Source organism: Eutrigla gurnardus (genome assembly GCF_963514095.1).
Source record: "Eutrigla gurnardus genome assembly, chromosome: 21".
Lineage (NCBI taxonomy): Eukaryota > Metazoa > Chordata > Actinopteri > Perciformes > Triglidae > Eutrigla > Eutrigla gurnardus.
Window position 1 is genome coordinate 6809688 of NC_139932.1, and position 25301 is coordinate 6834988.

The 25301-nt window shown below is 40.0% G+C and overlaps 2 protein-coding genes across 4 annotated transcripts in view; both read right to left on the reverse strand.

Annotated features, from left to right (window-relative positions):
- Nucleotides 1-80: 80 nt before the first annotated feature.
- On the reverse strand, nucleotides 81-4642 carry eri1 (exoribonuclease 1). The gene is made up of 7 exons (XM_084038440.1): nucleotides 4258-4642; nucleotides 2491-2669; nucleotides 1894-2110; nucleotides 1722-1805; nucleotides 1523-1632; nucleotides 1299-1413; nucleotides 81-1132 (listed from the first exon to the last, which is right to left on the reverse strand). The coding sequence occupies exons 1-7, from the start codon at nucleotides 4330-4332 to the stop codon at nucleotides 890-892; spliced, it is 1023 nt and encodes a 340-aa protein (XP_083894566.1). The 5' UTR covers nucleotides 4333-4642; the 3' UTR covers nucleotides 81-889.
- A 3679-nt stretch (nucleotides 4643-8321) lies between these two features.
- tmcc3 (transmembrane and coiled-coil domain family 3) overlaps nucleotides 8322-25301 on the reverse strand; it is a 38508-nt gene continuing 21528 nt past the window's right edge. For all 3 annotated transcript variants that reach the window (XM_084038785.1, XM_084038786.1, XM_084038787.1), the window contains 4 exons: nucleotides 15128-15298; nucleotides 13759-14540; nucleotides 11770-11905; nucleotides 8322-10904 (listed from right to left, as the gene is read on the reverse strand). In XM_084038785.1, coding sequence (XP_083894911.1) covers nucleotides 10602-10904; nucleotides 11770-11905; nucleotides 13759-14540; nucleotides 15128-15298 — 1392 coding nt within the window. In that variant the 3' untranslated portion in view covers nucleotides 8322-10601. The remainder of the gene's footprint in view (nucleotides 10905-11769; nucleotides 11906-13758; nucleotides 14541-15127; nucleotides 15299-25301) is intronic.

Genomic DNA, 25301 nt, shown 5'->3' on the forward strand with positions numbered 1-25301 from the left:
GAGTCACTACATTCAGACTTTGCTTGACATACGATACGAGGGATATTGCAGTCGATGTGGACAAAGGAGATACACAAGAACAGAGAAACATATTTTATTTGTATTATTTGGCATTCAGAAGAATATTTGTTCCTGTTAAAATAGAGTATCCTCCATGAAAATAAAAATGAACTCCGTATCGTCACAAAAGATGACAAATCCTACAACACAGGCTTGACTCTTACAGTACTTGGACTTAAGTTTCTTCAGCTGTTCGACTTATCTGTGAAATGATCACCTGTGTGTATTTGTATGATAGACAATCTCATTACTCAACAGTGTGAAGTTATGGCTCTGTTTAATGTAGCACTTTAAACAGCACAGCCAGAGCAGCAGCAACATTTGCAGTTGGTTAGACAGATGTGGGCTTTTAAAGGCTTAAGCTGACATTGAGATCGTTTATTTTTTTGTTTTGTTTATTTTACTGACTTAAGAACAACAACTATCAATTAATATTATTTTTATTTTTCTTGAAAGCGAAAACATAAAAAAACAAATTTACATCATCATGGAACAACTGAAATTAGATTTTTACTCAAATTGTTTGATGAATATAAGCAGCTTGATAAGGCGGGGTGAGAAATGGGGAAAATCCTCCCACAACACACTGGAATGATCTCTGTTCTTAGACATCTGGTGTAAAAATATATGGAGGTGTGGTCAGAGAGGAACCCTCACACGTGGTGAATCTTAAATTAAAAAAACCCTTTACAAGCTACAATTGTTATGCTCGAAAACAAAAACAGAAGTAGAACTTGACATAAAAGACTGTAAAAGTGCTTCGGATTTATTATTTCTCACAGGAGTAAAGAGTGGACACGTCCTGTAGGTGTAGCCTCAGTTCCTGGGTCTACTCTCTGCTGCGGGGGTTATGTGGGGGAGGAGCTCCTTCCACGGGTGCGGAGCTGGGAACAGAGAGCAGCTGGCCGGCGTGCATGCGTTCGTTGACGCGCAGCTGACACCCGTCCTGCAGCATGCGTAGAGCTATGCGGGCGATGTTGCGTGAATCGTCCAGCCCGGAGTGAGGACGACCCTCGTACTTCAGACCCAGCTTCTCCAACATGGTGCTCAGTTTAGTCTGTGTGCGGGGGACCTGGTGGGGACAATAAGAACCTTAAATAGTACATTTGCCATTAGCAGCACCATGATCGACACAAAACTGATGAACAAGTGAACAGAAACTACAAACCTCTCCTTCAGGGGTCATAGTGAACAAACGTTTACATTCAAGCTCTCATCTTCAAATTATTAACACAAACCTTGTAGAAGTTCCCGTATGATTTCCTGATGTTTATCCACTTCTTTGCAAAGTGAGGATATCTGATCCGGCTAAGCCGACACTGGATGTTGAGGAACTTGCTCATATCCCAAGCCCTAAAGAAGATGGAGAAGCAAAAGTAGTGTAAGATTTCACTTAACTGACGAGAAGAGGCACAGATCGCCTTCAGTTCAAATTCTGCAGCATTACTGCATTCAGACATACCCGTCAGTAAGGATGGCGTATTTGTACTTTGTCCCGAGCTCCCTCTCCTGAAGCCAAGCCACGACCCGCTGAAGGACGTCTGGAAACAGGGCTGCTTCATCCACCATTTTCTGCTCAACAAAACAACAGTTTATACACAGAAGCTCCTCCTCACATGTGCATGGCACTGATATCAGAGAAGGCATTGAGCTTAACCAACCTGAGTTATTCCTGTTAACTTCACACAAAAGTCTGACAGCTGTGGGTTCAACTCGGGCTTCACATATTCCTGAAAGGAGTCCACCTGCAAAGTAAATAAAGAAAAACAAAACACTTAAAAATGCCAAAGTCCCTCCACAGATTGACTGCTGGACATCTCAAACTCAACTTACTATTTCTAAGGTGTGCGTGTTGATAAGGACCATGGGGAACTCAATGATTTCATGGTGGAAGTCTGAAGGATTATCCTCTTCACACGTTGCTTCAAAGTCCACCACGCAGATGTAGTCGTAGTAGGTGTCAGTGGGCCCTCCCTCGGCGGCAGACTGCATCAGCTTGTGCTTCTTATAGTGGCTCTTCAACCTCTTCTTCATCACATCCTTTACACCTCTTTACACACAAAGAAAGGAGGTTTAGCTGCTGTGAAGAATACAGCATATAATATAAATCGGTGTGCACCGAGCCTTGTAGTCAAATGTATTTCTCTTGATTGGTTTATGAAAATAAAATTATTCTGTGTATTTTAAAGCGTATGCTAATATAGATCATTTTCACTGTGCTATCCCATACTACATGTGTTTAACTGTACCACACTATATTGTGCTAATATTGTTTTACATTTTTACTTCTATTCTTATTACGTTTAATGTTCTTGTTGTTATTTGCTTTCTGTATTTCTCCGTATATGTATGTATGTAATGTTCATGTCCTTGTGTTGCTGCAGCAAGCATCTAGAGATCTTCTCTCTGCTGTATTGTAGTCACGATCACCTTGTGTCAAGCTGCAGATCTGCTAACTTAAGCCGAAGCTCCTCCTTGGACATGCGGTTGATGTGTCCATTAGCCAGAGAGATCTCTTTGTACACCGGATGGCTGAAATCACTGGACTGGGACGGAGACACCTGAGGAGCAGATTCTTCATCAGGATTTATCCTGCTGCAAGGTTTTGCCTGAAGAGAAATCAAATCAGTCATTATGTGTCAAAGGAATACAACAAAAAAAGAGCATGAAACGTATGTTTATAGAAAGAGAGCAAAGTCCAAAAATGTGTCAGTTCTGATCATTTCTACAAAGGTGCATGTCATGCAGGTCATGTTACTCAACATCTTTGTAAATCGGCAGAAAAGCCTCTTCAATTTGGTTTACAACAGATTCAAGGAAACCCCAATCTAAAGTGCCTGAATGAGGTGCTGGGGCAACTATGGGACAACTGGGTGAACTATAATGACTTTGTTTCTTTTACACCATTCACAATAAATGGCTCAACCTCTGGACATTATGTAACACCATCTATATGATGCACAGTGATTTCTACTGCAGTTGCTTAGTGAGAAGATTTAATAGTGGCTATCACTCTGTATTTTCTCTTTTATGTCCAACGCAAGGGTGAGGATAGAGCTGTTCCTGTGCAATTTGTTTGATTTACTGCTTAATTCCCCAACAAAATTGATCATCAAGCACATTCGAAAGGTAGTCAACATAGTTTACTGTGAGGTCGATTGTTACAGGAAAAAAAAACATTCATAAAAATATTAAAAAAGTCAAACATATGTCAATATTTAAAAAGTCATAGTATACTGTCAAAAATATAAAAAAGGGCCAAAGTATAGAATTATTTAAACAAGTTAAAACATCCTGTCATGAAAATAATTTTAAAAGTCATACTATACTGTCATACAAATATTTTAAAAATTCATGGTATACTGTCATAAAAATAATTTAAAGTCATAGTATACTGTTATACAAATATAAAAAAGTAATGGTATACTGTCATACATTTTTTTGAAATAGTAATTGTATACTGTCATAAAAATACGACAGTTCAGTATTTAAAAAAAAAATCAAAGCGCTGTCATAAAAATATAGTATATATAGTCATAGTATTACCGACATAAAAAATATTTTAAAAAGTCATGGTATACTGTCCTAAAAATATAAAAGTCATAGTATAGGGTCATTCAAATATAAAAAAACAAAGTATAAAATATTTCTAAAAAGGTCAAATCAGTCATAAAAATGTTTTTTAAAAGTCATAGTTTACGGTCATTAAAAATATTTTAAAAAGTGCCTGCCCCCGCCGTTGAAAGAAATCCTAGAGGAAACATTGTTTTGGTTCATTAATAATTGCCCATCTTACCCATCTGCTTCATTGTATATTAATTAACATTGACATCAAATTAATAAAAGATACAATATTCTGAAAACTGTCATTCTGCACAATCAATAGTTATTTTAACTTACATATTTCTGCATTTTTATTTAAGTAATATTTTGAATGTAAGAGATTTACTTACCTCTTAAACCTCTTCTACCACAACTAAAACACATTTGGCCTTTTACCTCATATTTGTAACTTCAATTTCGTATAATACGTTTTAAATGGTATTGTATGATAGTATCAACTATAACTGTGTATCGAGTGCTTGCTCCCAGCCACTCGTAAGCTTTACTGGCCCTTGATAACTCAGCGTTAAATGAGTTGTAGTGATTCAAGGTATCACATGAAGCTAACGTTAGCTCGCACAAGCAAACACCAACCTTTTCATCTTCTCTCGTGCTTGACATCTTCACGTTGACGTCCTTGGTGTGAATGTTCTCCTTGTGCTCATCCATTTAAAGTGGAAGTTAATCCAGTTAATAAACTAGTCGGCAATTTAAAAAAATCCCTGCCTAGAATTGAACGTTAACTCTAGTGCTATCTAACGGTTTAGCTATACTTGCTAATAATAGCCAACAGGATAGCAAACATTCCTGTTTGACTTCTTCGCGGCTGCCCACTTTGAGCCACTACCTAAGATGCTAATTCGTACAGCAATTGTTATTTCGCACATCAAAATGAATCAATAACAACGCGTGTTAATCGATAAGGTTACTATTTCAGCGCGAGTTGCAGGTCCCCGCTCAACGTTAAACTTTTTTTTAAGGTGGCTAGTTATGACGACTTCCGCTTTGCGCCAAAACAAACTGACGCTCACTGTCGCCACCTTGTGTTGTGGATGATCAAAAAAAGCATTAAAAATGCTTTAATGCAAAAAAAAAAGCATTAACAAATGTATTTTGTATTTCTAAAATAAAATATGTGACATTATCATTAAAATGTTATTGCAATATCAGTCCTGATGTTGTATTACATATTGGTGAAGTTATTACATTATTGGATTTTATCACATTTTCGATCGAGTTAAGTACAAATTGTCTTATATTTTCAGGCGTTATTACATTTTCAGGAAATTATTACATTATAGGGTGCTACATGCCACTTTCCTGGCTGGCCTGTCTCCTGGACACGTCTTTCTCAATCAAAGCTGCTTGTGAGCTTGCTGTGTCTGTTCTTACCATCCTGACTTATAGCTCAACCCCAGCTTTCAGTTTGTGTTAATCTCCCTATTTATTTATTTCCATATTCATATGTATCCCTTTTCATTTATTTCTTTTTATTTATTTCTGTATTTTTCACCCATGTAAATGAAGGTGTGCCTTGAAGGCATCACTTAGCAGCCATTTGATAATCAACATAAGGATATTTATATGGGTATGGGTAAATAAAAAAGGTATACAGATAGGGACAAAAGCTGTTATAAATATAAAAGAAAATATTATATTGGGAAATATTAAATGTGAAAATAAATTAATATAAAAATCTCAAATTACCAAAACCATTCTTAGTCTGGCCCCTCACCTGAGACCACTTTGCCATGGGAAACCCCACCAGGAGCCCCAGACAACACAGCCCTCAGGGTCATAGGGACACACAAACCTCTCCACCGCGGTAAGGTGATGGTTCTTTTCTTTTGTGTTTATAAAGTGCAACAATCAAAGGTCAACTTAGATGCATCTCCATGACAACCAGAAAGAGAGAGAGAAAAAGCTTTGGAGCCTGTTGCACCCTATAATGTATAATTCCTGTTGCACCCTATAATGTAATGATTTCTGAAAATGTAAGCTAGTCACCTGGTGGTGGGCTTGTGAACTTCACCTTGTGGTGTGTTAGAAGAACGCTGGTGGTGGTTTTCTGTGACAGTGGTGTGACACCTTTCTGCAGTGAGAGTGCACATGTGGACACCTCCCCCAGATAGTCTGCTTCCCCCCCTCCAGGTAAGCCCTGCCTGCCGGTTTCCTGTTTTCCCTGAGTGCTACATTTCCAGCTGATGTGTATTATAACTATTTAACTATGTGCTATAGGAAAAGATTATAATAATAAAACATATTTTTATATTTTTTTAACTCATGCCAGTCTTTTTTCAGTTACATTTTTCCATTACATTTTACCTCCCTTTCCCCCTCCCCTAATCAGTTCCTTCAATAAATTGACATTTGTTTGTTCCCTGGTTCTTCAGTGCTGCTGAAGCTGATATCTGAGCTGGAAGTCTGGTCTCCCAAGGAGGGACGTCCATCACCACTTAGTAGGACCAGGATGTAGTTGCATATCCCTGAGTATTTGTATGTACATGGCTGTATGGTACTCAAGGTCTGCAATTTAACCAAATAGTCATTCTGTTGTTTCAAATCCAGTGTATATAACACTCTTAGATTCTTATAACACAAAATGTACAACTCTGGACTGAAAAGGAACACGCACACGCATACGCACACACACACACACGCACACACACACACACACACACACACACACACACACACACACACACACACACACACCAGGATTTATCAATTTGGGATCTATTTTATGCATCCCTGCTCTGTTCTTCACTAAATAAAGGGCAATAAATACTGCACATAGCCTCAGCCTTATTTAATAAAGTCTTGATTCCTTTCTTTTACCACAGAATCGTAAACATAAACAACTTTTTCTTTTTTTTATAAACTTTGATGTATATTTTATATAAGAATACTCAAATGAGTTAGATATTGATCTGTGGGACACATGGCTGCTTTGCATTTTGGAATATGTTCTCATACAAAACATTTCTTTAATGTAACTATTGGCCATTTAGTCTTTGAAATAATGTGTATTATAATCACAATTCATTTTATTTTTGTCTGTTTACTCCTTTATCTGCTTTGGTGTAAGAAATGCAGATAAAGCATCTTGAGTTTCTTTCTATAATTTATTTTTCAAACACATTTGTGAGACATTGATGTGTAATTTGTAGACACTACTCATACCTGGCAGCCAGGTGGCAGTCTCCTCTAACTTCCTTCTGTGCCAGCATTAACATGACATACAACCTAATGTCCCTCAGTAAATGTTCTTGAGTCAGTACAGGTGTTTGAGCTTAACATGCTTCGGCTTTCTGAGGCAAACTAACCCTGGCAGAAACAGAGCAAAAGGCACGAGGTAAGAGAAAGAGCAAAACAGCGTCTGAATAATGAATATGAGTAAAACGATGAAAGATTTATGATCCACAAACCAGCTGCATCATGGACTAGCTATTTATTCTGTGCCATAAAACCCATATAATCATTTCCATATCTGAAATATTATGTGTATATATGTGTGTGTGTGTGTGTGTGTGTGCGTGTGTGTGTGTGTGTGTGTGCATGTGTATTAATATTTTGTTGATAATATTTTATATTAATAATGTTAATCTGTATGGTAATAAGTAACTTTATTTATCAAATACATTTTTGGGAAGTAGAGATTAACATAAAGTCAATTTATGATAAAATAAAGTGCAGGTACCTCAAAAATACTTGCGTGCAGTACTTGACTGAATGTAAATGTACCACTGCTTATTTCTTGGAACATCTTGGAACTTTACTGGCAAACGTGGACTGACTTGCACTTGATTTAATTTCCAGTACTATATCTTACATACAGCACTTAGAAATAGGCGATCCAAGTCCTGGATTTTTAAAGGATCCATAAATTAACTCGAGGAAATGACTACACTCATAGAGATTAAAACATTAAAGCTTGCCCTGCATTTGTAGTTGACCAAGGAGCATTTATAAGTCGACTCCATGTCCTTGGAATATTCTGTTTTAGTCCATGCACATTGGTTTCACTCCTCATTTCCACTCGAAACACATCTGACAACTACGAACACTGTGCTTGTCACCTTCCATATAACTGATTTGTTTTCCCCTGACACTCTACAACTCCTTTCCTCTTCTTAGAACATGTCTGCTCTAAAACGGCCACTTTGTTTAATGAATAGTTGGACATTTCAGGAAATATGTGCACTTTTTTTCTTGCTATATGTGAAGGTTGAGATCACTCTTATGTTTGCGTTAGCTTAGCTTAGCATAAAGAGTGGATATGGGGAAATAGGCAGGGTCATCTCTCTATCAAAGAATATGAGTACAACTAATAGTAAAATCATTAAAAAACAATCATAACTAAACGGTAGTATATGGTTTACTGGGAGCATTAGCACAGCAAATAATTCTGACTGAAGTGATACAGAATATATCTATAATATTCTATTATTCAGTGCAAGAAGATACTTTAGTGGGATTTCTCTGCAGTGTACCACGCTAAAAGTAATTTACACCCATTTCATGTTTGAATTCCTTATGATACGTGCAGAGGTTTGATCCCTGTCCACCCATCACACCATCACACAGTCTGATGGATGTTTAATAGATGAGATGTTGGGAACAAAACAAAGGAACAATAGGAAACAGAAAATCTGGAACACGCTTTAAAAAAAAGGTTTATTTTCTCATTTGAAAAGAAAAAATTTTTTTTATGGAAAGCCATAACCAGAAACTAAAGCACATAGAAGAGACAGGAGTGTGAAAATATACACTGTGGACATACAGCTTCAGAGAGGAGGTACATGTCTCGCCTGAAGAGGAGACAAGATTTTTTTTTCGCCAATTTGGAATAAAACCCATCCATGATGGTCAGAGAAGAAAACGATACTTAAAAAGTAATTTCCGTGTTACTTAGAAAGGCGTATTATTTGGCTTTCGAAGGGACGCAACAGAACACAAAGAAGAAGAAAACAAGCTGCACTGAAAAGGCATCAGTCCCGTTTGCTCCCCCTCATCATCACAGTGATCCGGGGTGAGGGAGCACGGAGCTACATTGTTCGGTTTCCTCTGCCTCATCTGTGATGCTGCATCCATGTCACGTGGGAAAAACCGTCGCTACGGTGATGATATTATCTCCTAGGTTACTGACACTGCAACAACAGAAATAAATACTTATTTCAAGTAAAACACCATCTTCCAAGTCATTATAATTCTTGAAAGACTTAAAAAACAATGGCAGGGCAGTGTGTGCTCGATTCATCTCCAATGATTCACAGCCCAGCTGTCAAGCATGAAAAGGCTGAAAGGAATTTTGACTAATTATAATGTAGAAGTTATCGACCTCTCCGCGGCTTAAAAACAAGTTTCATCAGGTGGGAGTCCTTTTAAATTAGTTCTTTGAACCGTCAGGACTGTTTGCTGTTGTTATTCCCACATGACTTGAACTCAACACAACATAAAGGCTTTACAGAAAAGTTAAGTTGTTCTATTCACCTCGTAAAAAAAGGCAATTCAATAAAAAGTCAAAGATGAAGCTCATTTAGAGCTTTTCTCTACTCAGCTCGGCCTTCGTCACAGTTTACAGGCTAACTGATGCTAAAGCTGCAGTCTTTGGAGCTGAGTAAAGCATGTCCACTCACTGTTAGCCCAAACACATACAACAGATTTTACACAACCCCAAAGCATCAAATCAACAAGACGAGGCAGTTTAAAAACCCTCCTTTAAAAGGAACGGTTTGACATTTATGGAAACATGCTTATAAGAGTTAGATGAGCAGAACGTAACCACTCTCATGTCCGTAGCTTAGCTCAAAGTCTGGAAACAGTGGAAACCTAGCTAGCCTGTCATGCTTACTGATTAACATGTTATATTGCATCCTATAAAGAACGTATTGTTGTGTTTACACTCACGTTTTTTGTACAGATTTAACACATATAACATGTTAACTAGTGAGCTTTACAGATGCAAGCAGGATGGATTTTATTACCTTCAGATACAACCAGGTTTCCCCTTGTTTCCAGTCTTTATGGTAATTGAATCATCTCCTGGCTCTAACTTCATATTTAGACATGAGTGGTGTTTCACACCAAATTCTCTCCAGGAAAGCAAATAGTGTTGTGAAACTCAGTGTAGACACACACAAGCAGGCGTACACAAACGCACACGCAGACACCAACAGACCCACAGTGTGAAAACAAGGAGATACTGACATAACCATGACATAAATACACAACGGTTCAGTACACGGTACAAATCAACCTTCAGGTGGACGTGTCTTTGTGTCGTCACAGCTGGCTGGTGTTCAAGACTTCTTGACTGGCCGCATACAGCCAGTGAGGGTTTGTTCTGAGGTGTGAGGTGGTGCTTTAACCGTTACGGATGCACTTCTCTTTAAGGACAGCAAATAGTCACCGTGTTTCCACGCACCAATGAAATCCTCTAGATTTAGATTCTAGTGTCCATCGACGCTGCGCTGCAGACCGTTCTGATGACCAGACGAGAGTGGGAGGGGAATCCAAAAGGCAATAACGTGGCTGATCAATTCCAACCGCTTTATCTTGTAGTGGTCTGATGCTTTGGACTGTAGTGATGCCCTTTTATGTCAGCAAAGCTTACGCCACCCTCAACCTGGTAGACAGCATGTTGGGAGGTCTTTGTCACAGTTATAACTTAGATCAGCTTACATATGTGTGTTGGACTTACAGTGTAGGTGCATTCTGGGAAAGGCTTTGTGCGGACCCCATTTAGACATGCAAAGCACGAAGCCTTGAATGAAGTCACCGCGGCGTCCAAAATTGCTCGGGAACTAGGGCTGGTGTAAAGCTACATGTAAACTCCTCCCCAGTTTTTGCGTTGCCATGACGATACACCTCTGAGAGACCTGGACCCCGGGGTCCCTCGTATGTTTTTTTTTTGTTCTCATGCTGTGCTCCGGAGATCAGTGCGGTAGGAGCAATCGTTCCAAAGCGCACTGCAAATGTTCCCAGTTCTTCCACAGCAGCGCCAGCAGGGACACGCCCACGCAGGTGAGCGCCAGGTGGAGGCGGCTGCGAAGCAGCGGGGCGGTGAACTTGGCCGCCGTGGAAACGCACACCAAGATCACGGTGACTATAGCCAGCATGATGTTGATGCATTTCCCCAGCAGCACTTTGGCATCGGTGTTTTCCACCTGAACCGTCTGTTGCTGCTGCTGCTGGAGCTCCAGCTTTGACACGCGAGTCTGACACGACTCCAGGACCTCCTACACACACACACACACACACACACACACACACACACACACACACACACACACACACACACACACACACACACACACACACACACACACACACACAGACACACACAGACACACACAGACACACACAGACACACACAGACACAGACACGCGGTTAACATTGGGGAAATACCTGAGAGCAATGAGTCATAAGGGAAGGGCAGTGAAACTGGATTAGATATGACATCGGCGGCGTTAGGAGTTGTGTATCACATGAGAACTGAACGGGGGATGTTGGTGGCTCAGGTTTGTCTCAGGTGTATCTTCTTGAAAAAAAAAGACCAACGCCCAAAATATTGTAAAAGAAGACAAAGTAATGGGAATTGTACAAACAATTAGAAAAGAACAGAATTGTCCCGTTTAAGGTCCTTAACGTTTAATAATATTATTCGACTTTAACACAGGACGTCCCCTGCAGCCTGTTGCACCAGCTTTAGGTGAGCTCTCTCTCTGAAGTTAGGGTGCAAATTCCACACTAAACGATGTATAAAAACTACATTTACTATGTGTTAGAATCCTCTGATACAAGACACTAGTATTATGCGGCACAGAAACATTTTCACTTGGCCTGCATTGAAGTCTGTTTATGCTGATATGCATTCGTTTTTTGGGGTGCTCTGCTCACCTTAATGCCAGTCTATAGGAACCTTTTTTCCTAGACCACAGAGAGACTAGGGAGGTGAGTACTATACAAGTTCTATTGTTTATAGCTGAACTATTCCTTTAAACAGAGAACTTGCAGTGCTGCACTTGTTAAGATGTATTAATTCAGTCTGTGGTGTATTATACAACGCGTTCTTCTATGTATTCATACAAAACACACATTACCTGTATGTCCCTGGCCCTCTCGTAGGCCTGGTAGGCCACCTTCTCCTCGATACTGGCCAGTTCCTGCTTCAGATTACTGGTCTCGTTCTGGTGGAGCTCCGTCAGGTCATTTAACTGGTCCTCCAACCGCTCATACCTGACACACACACACACACACACACACACACACACACACACAACATGCAGAGGAGGTTGAGGCAGAGCACCAAGAATAGAGAGAGAGACAGAGAGAGAGATATGCATAATTTAATGTATGTGTGGGCGAGTAAAAGTACAGCAATTTACCTAGTACTGCAACTAGCTGCTGAAAACATTGGCCCTCTGTTGACTTAGCAACAGTCTGGATGTTTCTGTGTAAACTCGGCCACATATTTATAGTACAAAAGCTTATAATAACTGTCAAAAGCTCTTTCAAGTTCAACAGATGTTCAAACACACGAGTCATTCCCAGTTAGGAGTGTTAACGATGAGGATTACTGAAGCACCGTCAACAGAAGTATAAATATTTGCTTTGATATGCTGGAAGAGGTGTACTTATGACCCTTCATACTCGTACAGGCTATGGCTTTAGTGAACCAAACAGTCATTTTTCATTCTTCATGTGAAACACTTTTAGAGTCATGAAAAAGGATTAATTATATTAGCATTCAGTATTTTGCAAGAAAAAAATAGATGTAGTAATTTTGTTTAACCAAAATACATGTTTGTATTTTTCTCATCTCTTTAATATTCTTGGATCCCTCACATTCATCTTCCTCCTCCCCCTTAAATGAGGATTCACTGTTCTAGATTATAGCATAAGTATTCCACAGCCAAACTAATTTACCAGAGACAGGAAGTAAAAGTCAAATATATTCTGTGGTCAAATCTGAAGAAATGATTTTAGTGTTGTCACCAGGGTTACCGCAGTGAGGGCTTGGAAACTGCACGTTGCAAACTGGGGTCGTGGAGGTCGACAGACAAGGTTTTATGAAAGTAGTTTGAATTTTTTCAGCTATTTATTTCAACTGAATATTAGTCCAGGCATTTTAAGGCATTAAGAAAACCTGATGTATTTCAGTGCAGTTCAATGCAAACTGTTTTTAGTCATTCAGTCGATGTAGTTAAACAAACGTATGACTTTGTTTCTGTAACTACAGATTTGCTGTTGTTGAACGTGACCTCGTTGACTTCAGTTCATCAAGACCGTTGGCTGTTTTTCTAAGTTCACCGTTCAGGCATGTGACGAGTGTTCTGTAAGAGGGGTGAGTAACTTACATAAAAACGCTCATTGTGTGTGTGAGGTAAGTAAGTCACTCCTGACTGTGCTCATTGTGTGTGTAGACCTGATCCGGGCCATGCAGCACAGGACACAAGACTGCTGCGCCTCAATTTTTGTCAACGAAAACAAAGACACACTTTAGTTAAATACATTATTTTAAACTACATTTCAGGCTCGTCTTTTTTCGTCGACAACACTCGCAGCTCGTGTTCGATCACGCCGGCGCCGTCATAGTCTCGTCTTTTTGTTCATAATGTTCTCGTCTGTTTTGTTAATGAAATTAACACTGCATGAAAGACATCATCAAGCTGCATTATGGGAAGTGGAGTGTTTATGTAGCTGAATCCCAAATATATGGAAATCCAAATAAAAGTAAAATTACACATAGTTGGTGCATAAGTGTCTTTCTATGACATATTACACATACATTTCTGATTAGTACTGTACTTTCAGCCGCCTGATCATCATGTTGTTTTTTATTGAAGGTTTTGTTACTCTTTATTTGATATGTATGTAAATATATAATTTCTATTTATCTTTCATAACTATTCTTTCATCCTATAGACCTGTGCAACATCCATATGTTTATAATGTAATAAGAGTGCTGTTTGACCTACCTATTTATGAACTTTGTGTATTACTGGTTTTGTGTTGACTGATGGACTATAATGTGATACTAATATTGCCATAAGTGGTTTAATTGCTGGATGTTGTGATGCGGTACCTACCGGTATCTCTCCTCCTGCATCATCTGTGTAAAGACGCTGTAATCTCGTTTGAACTGTGTGTTCAGCGTCTCCATGTCCTCTGCCAGCTGTGACTGAGCCTCCCTGATGTCCCGCACCATGTCCAGCACCTCCCCCAGCCGCCCGTTGGAGTCCGACCTCCCCGGGCCTCCGGATCCAGCCCCGGAGCCCCCAGCTGGGTTCCCGTTGGAATCAGCGGACGCCGACGTCCCCGTGGAGCACTCATCGTCGCTCGGATACTTTGTCGCCTTGGCTACCGTGTTGGCGCTCCCGCTCAGACCCCTCGCCGCGCTGTCCACCTGCAGCCCCGACCCCGACTCCATGGAGTTCTTGAGGTGGGCGATGTTGTCGGCGCTGCCAAACTTGTTCCTGATGAGGTTGGCGAACTCCCGCGACTTGTTGAAGAAGAACGGCGGCGAGAGCGACACACCGGGACCGACTGTCTTTACTTTATCCAGCGCCGGGTGCCGTCCGGTGGCGCTGACGTCACGCAGGCTTCCTTCTTTACTGTGAGTACCGGACTCCTTGCTGCTGCCATCCTTGTGGTTTTGTTTCCCGTTGGTCTCGCCGTCTTTCACGCGGCGATGGTACTGTTCCAGCTTCCTCTGCAGCCGGGCGATGGTGTGCGCCGACTTCTGGTTCTTCTTCTCAAACACCTGCCGTATTCGTCCCACCTGCTGCTTGTCAGCGTTGTTCACCAGCTTCAGGTACTCGGCAACGTTCTGGTCCCGAGCCGTCTGCTCCACCTTAATCTGCTCCGTCACCTAAAGGCAGAATCAACGGAGAAAAACACATAATAATTTAACATGTGCTGATTTACCTTTTCTCCCCCAATGATATACTGGTATTCAATCTTATCAACCAATACTGATCCAATACAATTTCTAACTACTTTGTATTTACTGCTTTATTTTTTTAATCAATCTCTTTTCTGTTTCCTAAATCACTTTCCAAATTTAGGATTTAATCACTAAATCTTGAGGCATCACATTAAAGTGCACTGAAGACTTATTTTCACATTATGGGAATAATTCCACTCCGACAAACTTGTCTTACAATGAAAATTGAGAAAATAAGGACTATGAAAATGAAATAAGACGGGGAGAAAAGGTTCTAGTTCATTTAAAAAATATTTTTAGTGGCATCTTTAGTATCATAACTGAAATTTAATATTCTTATTATTGGATAAAGAAATTTAACGGCTCTATAAAGTAGTGCCAAACCAACTCAGGAGGTATTTAATTTGTGATGTTGGTTCACAGGCTCCACGTGTCTCACGCCACTCTGACATGTTAAAACACAGTTAATCCACCACGACGCCTCACAGGAGGTGTCTGATGTGTCCTCTGACCTTGAGGATCTTCTGCTGGAGGCTGTCGATACCAAGCGCTCCCTTGGTGAAATCCAGGCCCACTCCACCCCCGCCAACACCGTCCACCACGTCCAGGTTGGACTCTGAGCCGCCGCGACGAATGGGCACCGGGATGCTGAGGATGTTGACATCGCAAGCACTGCGCTCCGCCTTTAAACACACACACACACAAATGAGAAGGATTATTATAAGGACATTTTTCGAGACCACAAGGTGATGTGTGAAAATGTCTTGTTGTGTTCACTAACAGTCTGATAACCCCAAATATTCAACCCACAGTGACATTTGAGAGCCTGGAACGAGAGAATGGCAACATTTTCTTTCACATTTTTGGCTTAAAAATGGACTCAAACAAGTATTTTTCTGTCCATTTGTCTCCAAGTGACCGTATTTGAAAAAGAAAATTCAGTCATCTGGAATGGAGCTAATATCACGATGGCGTGAAAATGAAAAGCAAATAACATCTGACAGTGTCATTTTTATGAAGGTGTTGGAGATTTAATACCGTTCACAAAAAGCTTTACCCACGATAATAACTGAAGTTGATAAATGTGGTTTTATATAATTTTGCACCTCTCACATAGTAGTCTCAGAGAGAAAATCTAAGCTCTTCTGAAGTGAAGCGGTATACTGAGAGTAAAAAACTATGGAGGCACAAAAATGATACAGATTTTGCAGACAAAAGACAGACTTTGGGGCGGATTTCAGATGCTCTATACAGACTTTCAGGCTAAACCATGTACCAAAAACCTGCTTCCGAATCGTGTGCCGTTGATATAAAACATCAGGTGTGTTTATGTCGCCTCGTAGCAAAGCTTTTCATCGTCACCGAGTTCACTGTTTTCTTTCCATCTCTGCCTCGTCTCTTGGCAAGAGAAACAGAAGATAAGAGCAGGGCTTAAAAAAGAAAAGCAAGAGGATGAAAAGCGTATTGAGTGCCTAGTCTTGAGAGGATCCTTGTGTTTGGACTGGAGGGAAATAGGAGGATAAAGCCGGCTGATGAGACAGTAAATCTGTCTGCAGACCGCACAATGGTCAGTTAGTGGAGTGGTGTGTTGCTAAAGGCTCCGAACACACAGCCTCCACCCAGCCTCTTGTGCTGAAAACCCACTATTGACAAAAGCAGACGATTACGTAAGGCAACCTAAAATATTAGTATGTGGTAACTCTTGTTGCCACGGCAGCAAAGCGCACACAGACAGACTAAGCTCTGAAACACATACACATGAGCAAACTGCTGACAAACCCTGAAGGCTTTATTCTTTTTGTCTTTTTCCTTAGACGCAGAAGCGCCGAGTACATGGGAGTCTAATCGTGTCCCATGGCTTTGTGATACATCCCCCAGAGTCGGCAACCATCATCATCTTTTCTTCTTTATCTGGAGTTCATGTTAATCCTTTGGTCTGAATGAAACTGTGCTTCTTGCTACTCCTGAGTACAGATGGCCAACACCCTCAGAACATAACACAACGCATCCATCGGTCCAACCACGCGGCCGGAAATGCAGCCAGAACAAACCTTCGCAGTAAATAAACGCTGACACAATCAACTGTTTGTGAAGCAACACGGTTTGTATTTTTACAAAGGAATTATTTTTGAAAACATGTATATATATATATTTAAATTTGCATTTTTATATTTATTAACATACACACGCCCACACTTAATACATTTACTACACGTAACTTTTCATAGTACTCGCGTCAAAAGGGATAGCGTGCTGGAGCCGGAACAGTTAATCAGACAAATTATTAGAAGACGATTTCATAATTTAAATTGGTGAAGTCAATCAGTTGCAGCCTGATGATTAGTGCATGATCACACTACCAGACTATGGCAATGGACATGAAACGGCATCTTCTTCCTGTTGCAACATGCGCTAAACCTCCAAAAAACACATAACCGGGACTATTTTACATTTGTGACAAGATCATGTTTCATATAAACCAAATATTTTGTCCATCCTCCTTTGCTGCCTTTCACAAGCAAACAGCCTGGCCATAAATCAGCTGGTCGCAGGAGATTCTAGTGGCCGTCAGCGCCTCACACTCAGCAGTCCGCACACGTACTGGACTTCCACTGGAAAGTGGGTCTGACTGGGAAATTATTAACATGTGAACACAGAGAGGCACCACATGTCTCCGAGAGCAGCCGTAGATAGATATCAGGTCATAACTCGGCCTATGACCCCGCTCTGCACTGAGGTCATTTAGATTATTATACAGATGGGTGGACACGCAGCCAAAAACACACAACCAACACACACCAGGGCATTTGTTTACTGGGAAATATGAAGGAGATATAATCCAGATACTCAACTCGTCTCCGAGAAATAAAAAAATGTATGAATGGATGCGAATGCAGACTCTCGAAGCGAAACATGGGCATCAAACGTTTTCCTTGGAAGGAACTACTGACCATAAAACTTCCTGCAAAAAATGTCCTAAATGTAATTTTCACAGCAGACGTCCTAAAAGTGAAGAAGCTGTTAAATAAATGTTACGTCCCTCGTGCCTTAGTTGGTTAATTTACATAACATCTGCAGCTTCCTGGGTTCTTATCTGATCTGGAAGCTAGGACGCATGCAAAAAATATCTATATATAAATATCTATATGTAAAATCTCACATGCTCTACTGCTCCTCTGTCAAAGGTATGATGATCTTTTGAGTAGCAACAATACAAATATATAGTTACATACTGTAAACTATTTCTGAAAGGATAAGTTATGTTACTACGTGTCTGTAATCCTTCGAGTCATTTATCATGCACAACGTGTTAAATAGTTAATGTCCATCTTCTCTCATGTGAGAATTTGCTGCTTTTCTATGTTTTATTCAGTTGGAATATAAACGGTATCTTTGACTTTTGAACCTTCCATCACACGAAACAAACCACTTCAAAAAGGGGCCAACCTTGGTGTCACATGCTCAAGATGACGATGCAATCATGTTGATATTTAGCAGGTATTGTTTTTTATCATGTTAGTTCTGGTTATGAAAATGTGTAATATTAGTACTAAACACAAAGGACGGCTGAGGCAGATGGGATTGTCTAAAGTCAGTAGGATGCAGTTTGGAAGAATGTTTGGACAACAGTTAATGCCAATCCATCCGTAAAATGTTGAGATATTTCAGTCTGGACCAAAGTTATGGACTGACTGACTTCATCATTCCGAGTCATGCCGTAAGTGTGGCTAAAAATAACCTACAGATTAACCGATTATGGAAGTAATTATCACTTGAAGGCAAAAACTCAACCAAAAAAGAACAAGCAAAAGGACACAAGTTGAGGCAAATATAGTGGATATCTCTGCATCGGTGTGGAATTTGAAACAGGAGAGAAGCTTGTGATGTTTCCTGTGTGTGGAGAGGAGAGTGGGCCAGCAAGTGCTACTCCACGTCCCAGTAAGCCAGCTCATCTGAGCGTCTCACTGATGGGAGCTGGGAGCAGGGACCTTGCCACGGGGAGACGACAGCCTGGAACGAGTGCAGGAAATTGCCGCGGGAACCTTCCTTTTGTTGCTCCCAGAGAGTCAGAAGCTTTTAATTCCTCCCTCGGATCCATCAATTCATTATCCACTAACATGAGCCAGAGGTAGACACAAGTCAGATACACGTGGCCTCTCGCAATCCTCCCTGGCAGCTAATCAGTGAAATTTTTGGCAGAACGCAGAGGCTTTGTTGTACACGATGATAAATAATACTGAACCCCAAATTGCCCCCGAAGGCTGTGCCATCAGCATGTGAATGTGTGTGAATGAGTTAGATTCAATTAGACCCTGATGTGCAGGCGGCTCCTCTGCCATCAGTGTATGAATGTGTGTGAATGGGTAAATGTAGACTGAATGCAGTGCAAAGAGCCTTGAAAAGCACTAAGAAATGCAGCTCCATAAACCGCTGTTGTTTGCACAAAACTAGGATATTTGAAGATGTCCTCTTTGGCTGTGGGAAATTAATTATTTTCTCATATTTCATTGAGCAAATGAGAAAATAAGGTAGTTAGTCAATAATGAAATGAATCATTCATTTCAGCCCTAATTTGGAATATAGCAATCTTCTTTTCTGAGGAAATGATAATTTGATTCATTACATAACCGAGCTGTCATGATTTAAAAACGGCAAACGGCAAACATTTGTTGGTTTCAGCCTTCAGAGAGTGAAGATTCGTCTCTCTAATTGTACAAGAAATTCAATTAGAAATTATTTTCCGACTACATACAGACCAAAAGATTAATTGATTAAATAAACAAAATAATTAATTAAAAAAACTGTTTCTTCTTGGTATCAGAGAGAGAAGAATGAATGTAAAGCAAAATATGTGAAAAGTCAAAGCCAATGATGTATTTGGGTTAAATGATTCATTATTGGTCTTCTCTGTGACAAATGAGTGGTTAAACACATGGAATGTAATAGAGATTATATGACATTAGCCATCTAGTAATCGGCTCTAAACCAGCACGGAGCCACACTGTCTGAACCGGAACATCAGATTAGCACTGGCTGATTCAAACTGGTGTGTGTTTGAGTGCTGGGGAGGAAATAACGGGATTGGGGGGGGATCAAGTGATTTAGTGGAGGAGATGTTTAAAACCAGACTTCTTAAATCAATACCAGGAAGTTAGCTCGCCATATAGACACGACATGCTGCCTCATACATGGATGGAGGTCAAGGGACTGCATGCAATAATAAGAAATACATTATATAGAAATGAAGCATATCGTTTCATAACACACTACAGGGCTGCACAGTAACCATGGCAACAATCCTCTTTCATTATGGTACAGTCGGTTATCAATGATGTGAACAAAACGTGCTATATTTCAACATAGCAACATGCTAATGGCTCTGTGAGGCTGAAGTTAGGCACAGTACTTTGAGCTAAATGCTAGCATCAGCATGCTAACTGTAAAAATGCTAACATCCTGATGCTTAGCAGATATTATGGTCATCATAGTTTAGAGTTAAGGTGCTAAATTGTGCTCAACACAAAGGGAATGTCATTAGTTTAGCAGGTTTTTGATCATAAACCAAAGCACAGGACACATTTTGACTTTGACCTGGTGGGGGCGCTCAAAGAAATGTCCAGTAATCCTCAAAGTCAGGAAGATTCATCCTCTGGGCAACATGGTTGTCGACCAACACGAGTCCCTAGTTTATCTATGGATGTTCTGTTTTGTTTTCTTCCTCCTTCCACCGTTATCACTATCTAATCTAACAGAACAGAATATACAGCAGCTCTTTGGACAAATATGGAGATGCACTCAGACCACAACTTAGAGACTGACGCATTGTACCGCTTAATTCAGCAAACTCTATTATGTTTGCCAAGGCCTCTCTGTTCCAGCAGACTTCAGAATAACAGATGAGTATCCCTGGTTATTGATGACTGAACATCTGGAAGGGCTCCAGAGAAGAAAGAAAAAACCTAATGCATCAAGCTGCTACAGGATATGGTGCAGGTTATACAAACCATTGCACCTGCAATTTAACTCAAATCATTCAACCAGGGAGGCACAAGTCAACTCTGAAAGCCAAAGCAGCGAGTATCTGTGTGCAGGCTGAAAACACCTGCAACAACTCAAACAAAAAGGGTGCAAAAAGACTGTTTGTGCAGTGCTAAAATAAACTGAAACAAAATAGAGATACTGGGTCTCTAACCCAACTCATTTCTGTCCATCATCGAAATTACAGTGCACTCTGTGGGCCATGAAACACTGCAGCCTGTCATTTTCACATTATTTTAATGCCGTTTCTTCAACTCTTACATTTCCGCTGCTGTGATCGTATTAGAATCCCTCATCTTCTATGTTGACTTCAATGAGGTTATTTATTTTTTTATAAGCAAAGGATCAAAAGGGAAACCTCTGACTGTGTCACATAATGAATATTTAATTTGCTGTTGTCAAACAGTACATTTTAGGAAAACATTTGTGCCAAGAAATACAGAAATAAATAAGAGAACTGGCTTGGTTTTGGTGACAGGCTATCCTCCAGATGTGTTCATTCAACCGTTCCCATTCTGTAAATGTATTCAGATCACGTACAGAGGTAGAGAAAAAAAAAGATTTAACAAAAATGAGGGCACTTTAAGGTGAAATGAGACATTTGGTTCAGGAGAATTGGACTGAGAGCCTCCTGCCTGGAGGATCAGCCATGACTGTGTGGCCAGAGAAGAGGAGCCTCCTCTGGGGAGGAGGAGCTGGCAGACAGGCACACCACCTCCCCATGGGGCTCCAGAGACAGAGTTACCCAGAGAACACATGGAAAGCCAAACAGTCACAGAACACACAGGAAAATAGGGAATGGACTGGAATACAAACATGGATGGTTTCTGCAATATTCAGCCTAGCAACAAGGAATATATATATATAGAAAAATATATAGAAAATATTAATCAATCCAAGAAGACTGTAAATGAACATCTTAATATGATTTTTACATATATTTGCCATATCAGGATACAAACAGAAAATTCTTAATATCTGCAACTACCAATCGATTAATCTGAATGCCCATTGATAAAACTGACATTTGCTTTCTCGATTCATGAATTAGTCGTTTGATCATCGAAATGTAATTTAGTAGGGAAAATGCCTAGCACCAGCTCCTAATGGCCAACTTTCCATATGTAAACTGTTTGATTTGTCTGACAAACAGTCCAAAACCCACAGAAAACTAAAAAAGCTCTTCCCTCATGAACTCACACCTGCAAAATACAGATTTATTTACCTTCAGGTGGGCATTTTGGATTTACCCTTTCTTTCCTCCCTTGAATTTGGACTTATTTTTTATCTTAAAATGTTCACTGTGCTACAGATAAACTTTCCTACTATTATAAAATAACCATGGGTGAGCAGAACTAGGAGGACACACACACACACCTGGGAGCAAAGGTCCGGTTGAGGGGAAGTAAACAGCACATGTGTGATTTGTGACGCTGCACGGACTGAAAAAGCGTTTTAACAGGCTGCTCTCTGCACGCGCCCACACATGATGTACTGAACTCATGGTGGGCTGAACAGGATGAATCCACACCAACCAGAGGCTTAGTAAGAATCACCAAGGTGATCACCACACTGCAGATTACAACAAGTAACCACATATAATTGATCCATCAACACTGATTGATTTTTTTTAAGTGCTTCCGTGTTCAATTGCCTTGTTATTCACTAACTCTGTGATTGTGATTGCCTCAGCGTTTCTTTCAAGCCATCGATGCCTCCACCATCATGTATAAGTCCTACTTCTGAAGCCACTTTATTTGATTCAATAGCACTTTAATTAAGCGTCAAATTATCAGAACTACTTCTGTACTGAGAATGACGTCTGCATTAATAACTGATGCACAAAAAATAAGTGAGAGCTTGATGTTTGGAATCAATGAAAAAAATCCCCCCACCACCACCACACACCTAAATCCAGAGATGTGTCACTGAAGTGTTATCTGTATAAAAGCAATTCTTATTCCCAGAGGCATGAAAATCAAACTGCCACAGGATTGATACACATTTTCAAACCAGCGCGTCACAAGTTGAAACATCACATAACGTCATGCAATTTGCATTTTTTCTGTGTGTGCTACGAGATAAGAATCGCAACCAAATTTCTAGCAGCTTTGTAGTTTCTCACCGAGATGTCCACACAGTATGAAACTGTCAGTGTTGCAGTGCCATGACCTAGAAAAAATCCCCAGAGTCTCATTAACAAACCAGATGGAGGGATGAGAGATTGACTGAGATATCCCGCTCTCATCCTCTCCTCGTTCGTTCCCCTTTACACTCACTTGCAAATTTAAACTGTGATCAGTTAAGACGTCTCCAGAGGACAGATGGCCGCTGAAGCACTACACAGCAGAAATGTTTAAAGGTCATTTAAATCAGTCAAGTTGTATACGAGTTCATCAAGGTGTAAATGCTTAGAATAAAGGTAGATCAAACTAAATAATACACTATATTGGTAAATTAGGCAGGATATGAACAGACGTATGGCTGTGCTAAAACACTGCAAAACATTCAGAGCTTCAGAACGTTTAAGTGCCAACAAGAGCCTTTCATAACAACAGTGCATTTAAAAACACGTTGAAACCATCCAAGCAGGGCAATACACACGATTTGCTTTCGAAATCATTATTAATGGCACAAACTGAGTGTGCATATGCCCATTTCTGCAGTAATCTGGCATTATCTGTTTGTAGTAATTACACTAATGTCTCTAAATGAATGGTGCTAATGATATTTAACGATAACATGCTATATTTAGAGAAATTCTCTTTTCATTTTCAATAGATGTTGATATGGAACATTTCCTGGAAAGTAAGGGATCATTTAAGATCGTCCCGGAGACTAAATCAGGTTTTTGTAAAGCTCTTTTGGACTATATTTTCAGCAGGAGAAGGAAAACTGTTTGGTGATGAACACCGAGTCTCCTGCATTGCTCTGGTCACTACACCAGAGAGCAACTAGGAAATACAGCAAATCAATAAATCACACTGCGGCGAGAAACATAGAGCTCTGAATGGATATCGAGTTAAAAATCAATGAACTGTTGGCAATCCATTTACAATGTGGGAACTCAGCATCAGATAATGACTGGCTAATACATGTACAGAAACAACAGTGTACTTCACGAGCTAAAGGACGGATCAATATCCCTCCACAACTTGAACCACGTGTATGTTTGACTATGACCTGCTTTACACACCCACTGCAAAAAAGATGTAATCCCTCCTCTTCTCTCCTTTTTTCTCTTGTAATCTGCGATTTTAATCTGCCGCTTTCCATTGCAAATATTACCCAGCAGCCCTTGCTCCCATTCTAAAATGCTCTGTGAAGGAAAGAAAGAAAGCGATGGGGTGAGGATACATGTGTGAGCTTGTAATCTTAAAGGGCGAAAAAGACAGAAATAGTAACAGGGTGTGGCAGAGGAAGTGATGGAGACACAGAGAAGAAGAAGAAGAAGAAGAAGGCTTAAGGTCAGTGTTTGAACTCCACAGGTGGACCAGTAGAATCAGATTAGTTTAAAGAAATTAAGGTAATTTCAAATCACAATAGTAAGTTTGTAGTAACCAACTATTATAAATACCTATGGTCGGTTAGCAGTTATTAGCATCAAGTATAATTAATGTCCCAGGAGATATCCAAGTATAATTTGAATAAATACAGACAGACTTACAGTATAAGTATAACGCAATTTACAAATATCAACAAACTAGACCTGCAGCTAATGATCATTTCTACTATCAATTCATTTGCTGATTATTTTCTTGATCACCGTTGCCTAAAAATTGTTTAGTACTATAAAAACAATAAATTAAGCAGAAAATGATCTCATCTGAGAACCCATTCATATCAAAATGTAAACATTGATGACAACAAGGTGTTCAATTTAAGCTCAAACATCAAATCTGAATGTGGGACTTCACTTTAGTGGCACTGTGTAAATAATGAGAAGCAAAGCAACCATTTCTCTAAATGTAAAGTGCACACTTTTAGACGCTGAATGCAGACACACACACACAGCCATACTGTATTTAGATGACAAAAGTAACAGCGGAAAGAGTTAAGATACATTCAACATCAAGAATGGCTCCATTTTTAGACGCCTGATTCATAACGCAGCGCTGCTCTGCACCTACATCACGTAGTACCCAGTACACCACATTGTTGGCATGAGTACAAGTCAGAGCTATCTTGTAGTAATGTGTCCACACAGTCTGATTGACCCTGCATCCTTCTGTCAACACACTATGGAAACATCTGTGAGTTGCATAACGGTGACTGGTAGGTCTGTGAGTGTGTGTGTGTGTGTGTGTGTGTGTGTGTGTGTGTGTCTTGTTTTGTCTTGTCTGACAAAACAAGACATTTGAAGACGTCATTTATTTTATTTTGCTACTCTGATTTTTCATCATCAAACTCTAAAAGTCATTAAAAGGCCGACCTGAATAAATAAAATAAATATTTTTGAACAACAGATGTGAAAGTTTTAACACCGCTATATCAGTCGGAGTTTATGCCTTTTTTTCCCTTCGACCTACACCATTTTTAATTAACCAGCATGTCGTCACTCCAAAATGAATAATAATTAAGAGAATATGCCGAAGTGAGAGTTGACGGATTAGAAGGTGGAAATATGTTCTATTTATTTACAATTTA

What these genes read in the sequence shown, in the direction of transcription:
- eri1 (XM_084038440.1), bottom strand. Translation starts at nt 4,332, where the DNA reads ATGGATGAGCACAAGGAGAACATTCACACCAAGGACGTCAACGTGAAG. An exon ending in GATCTGCAGCTTGACACAAG is followed by an intron (nt 2,111 to 2,490) that starts GTGATCGTGACT and finishes TTGTGTGTAAAG; the next exon opens with AGGTGTAAAGGATGTGATGA. An exon ending in CATACGGGAACTTCTACAAG is followed by an intron (nt 1,133 to 1,298) that starts GTTTGTGTTAAT and finishes TGTCCCCACCAG; the next exon opens with GTCCCCCGCACACAGACTAA.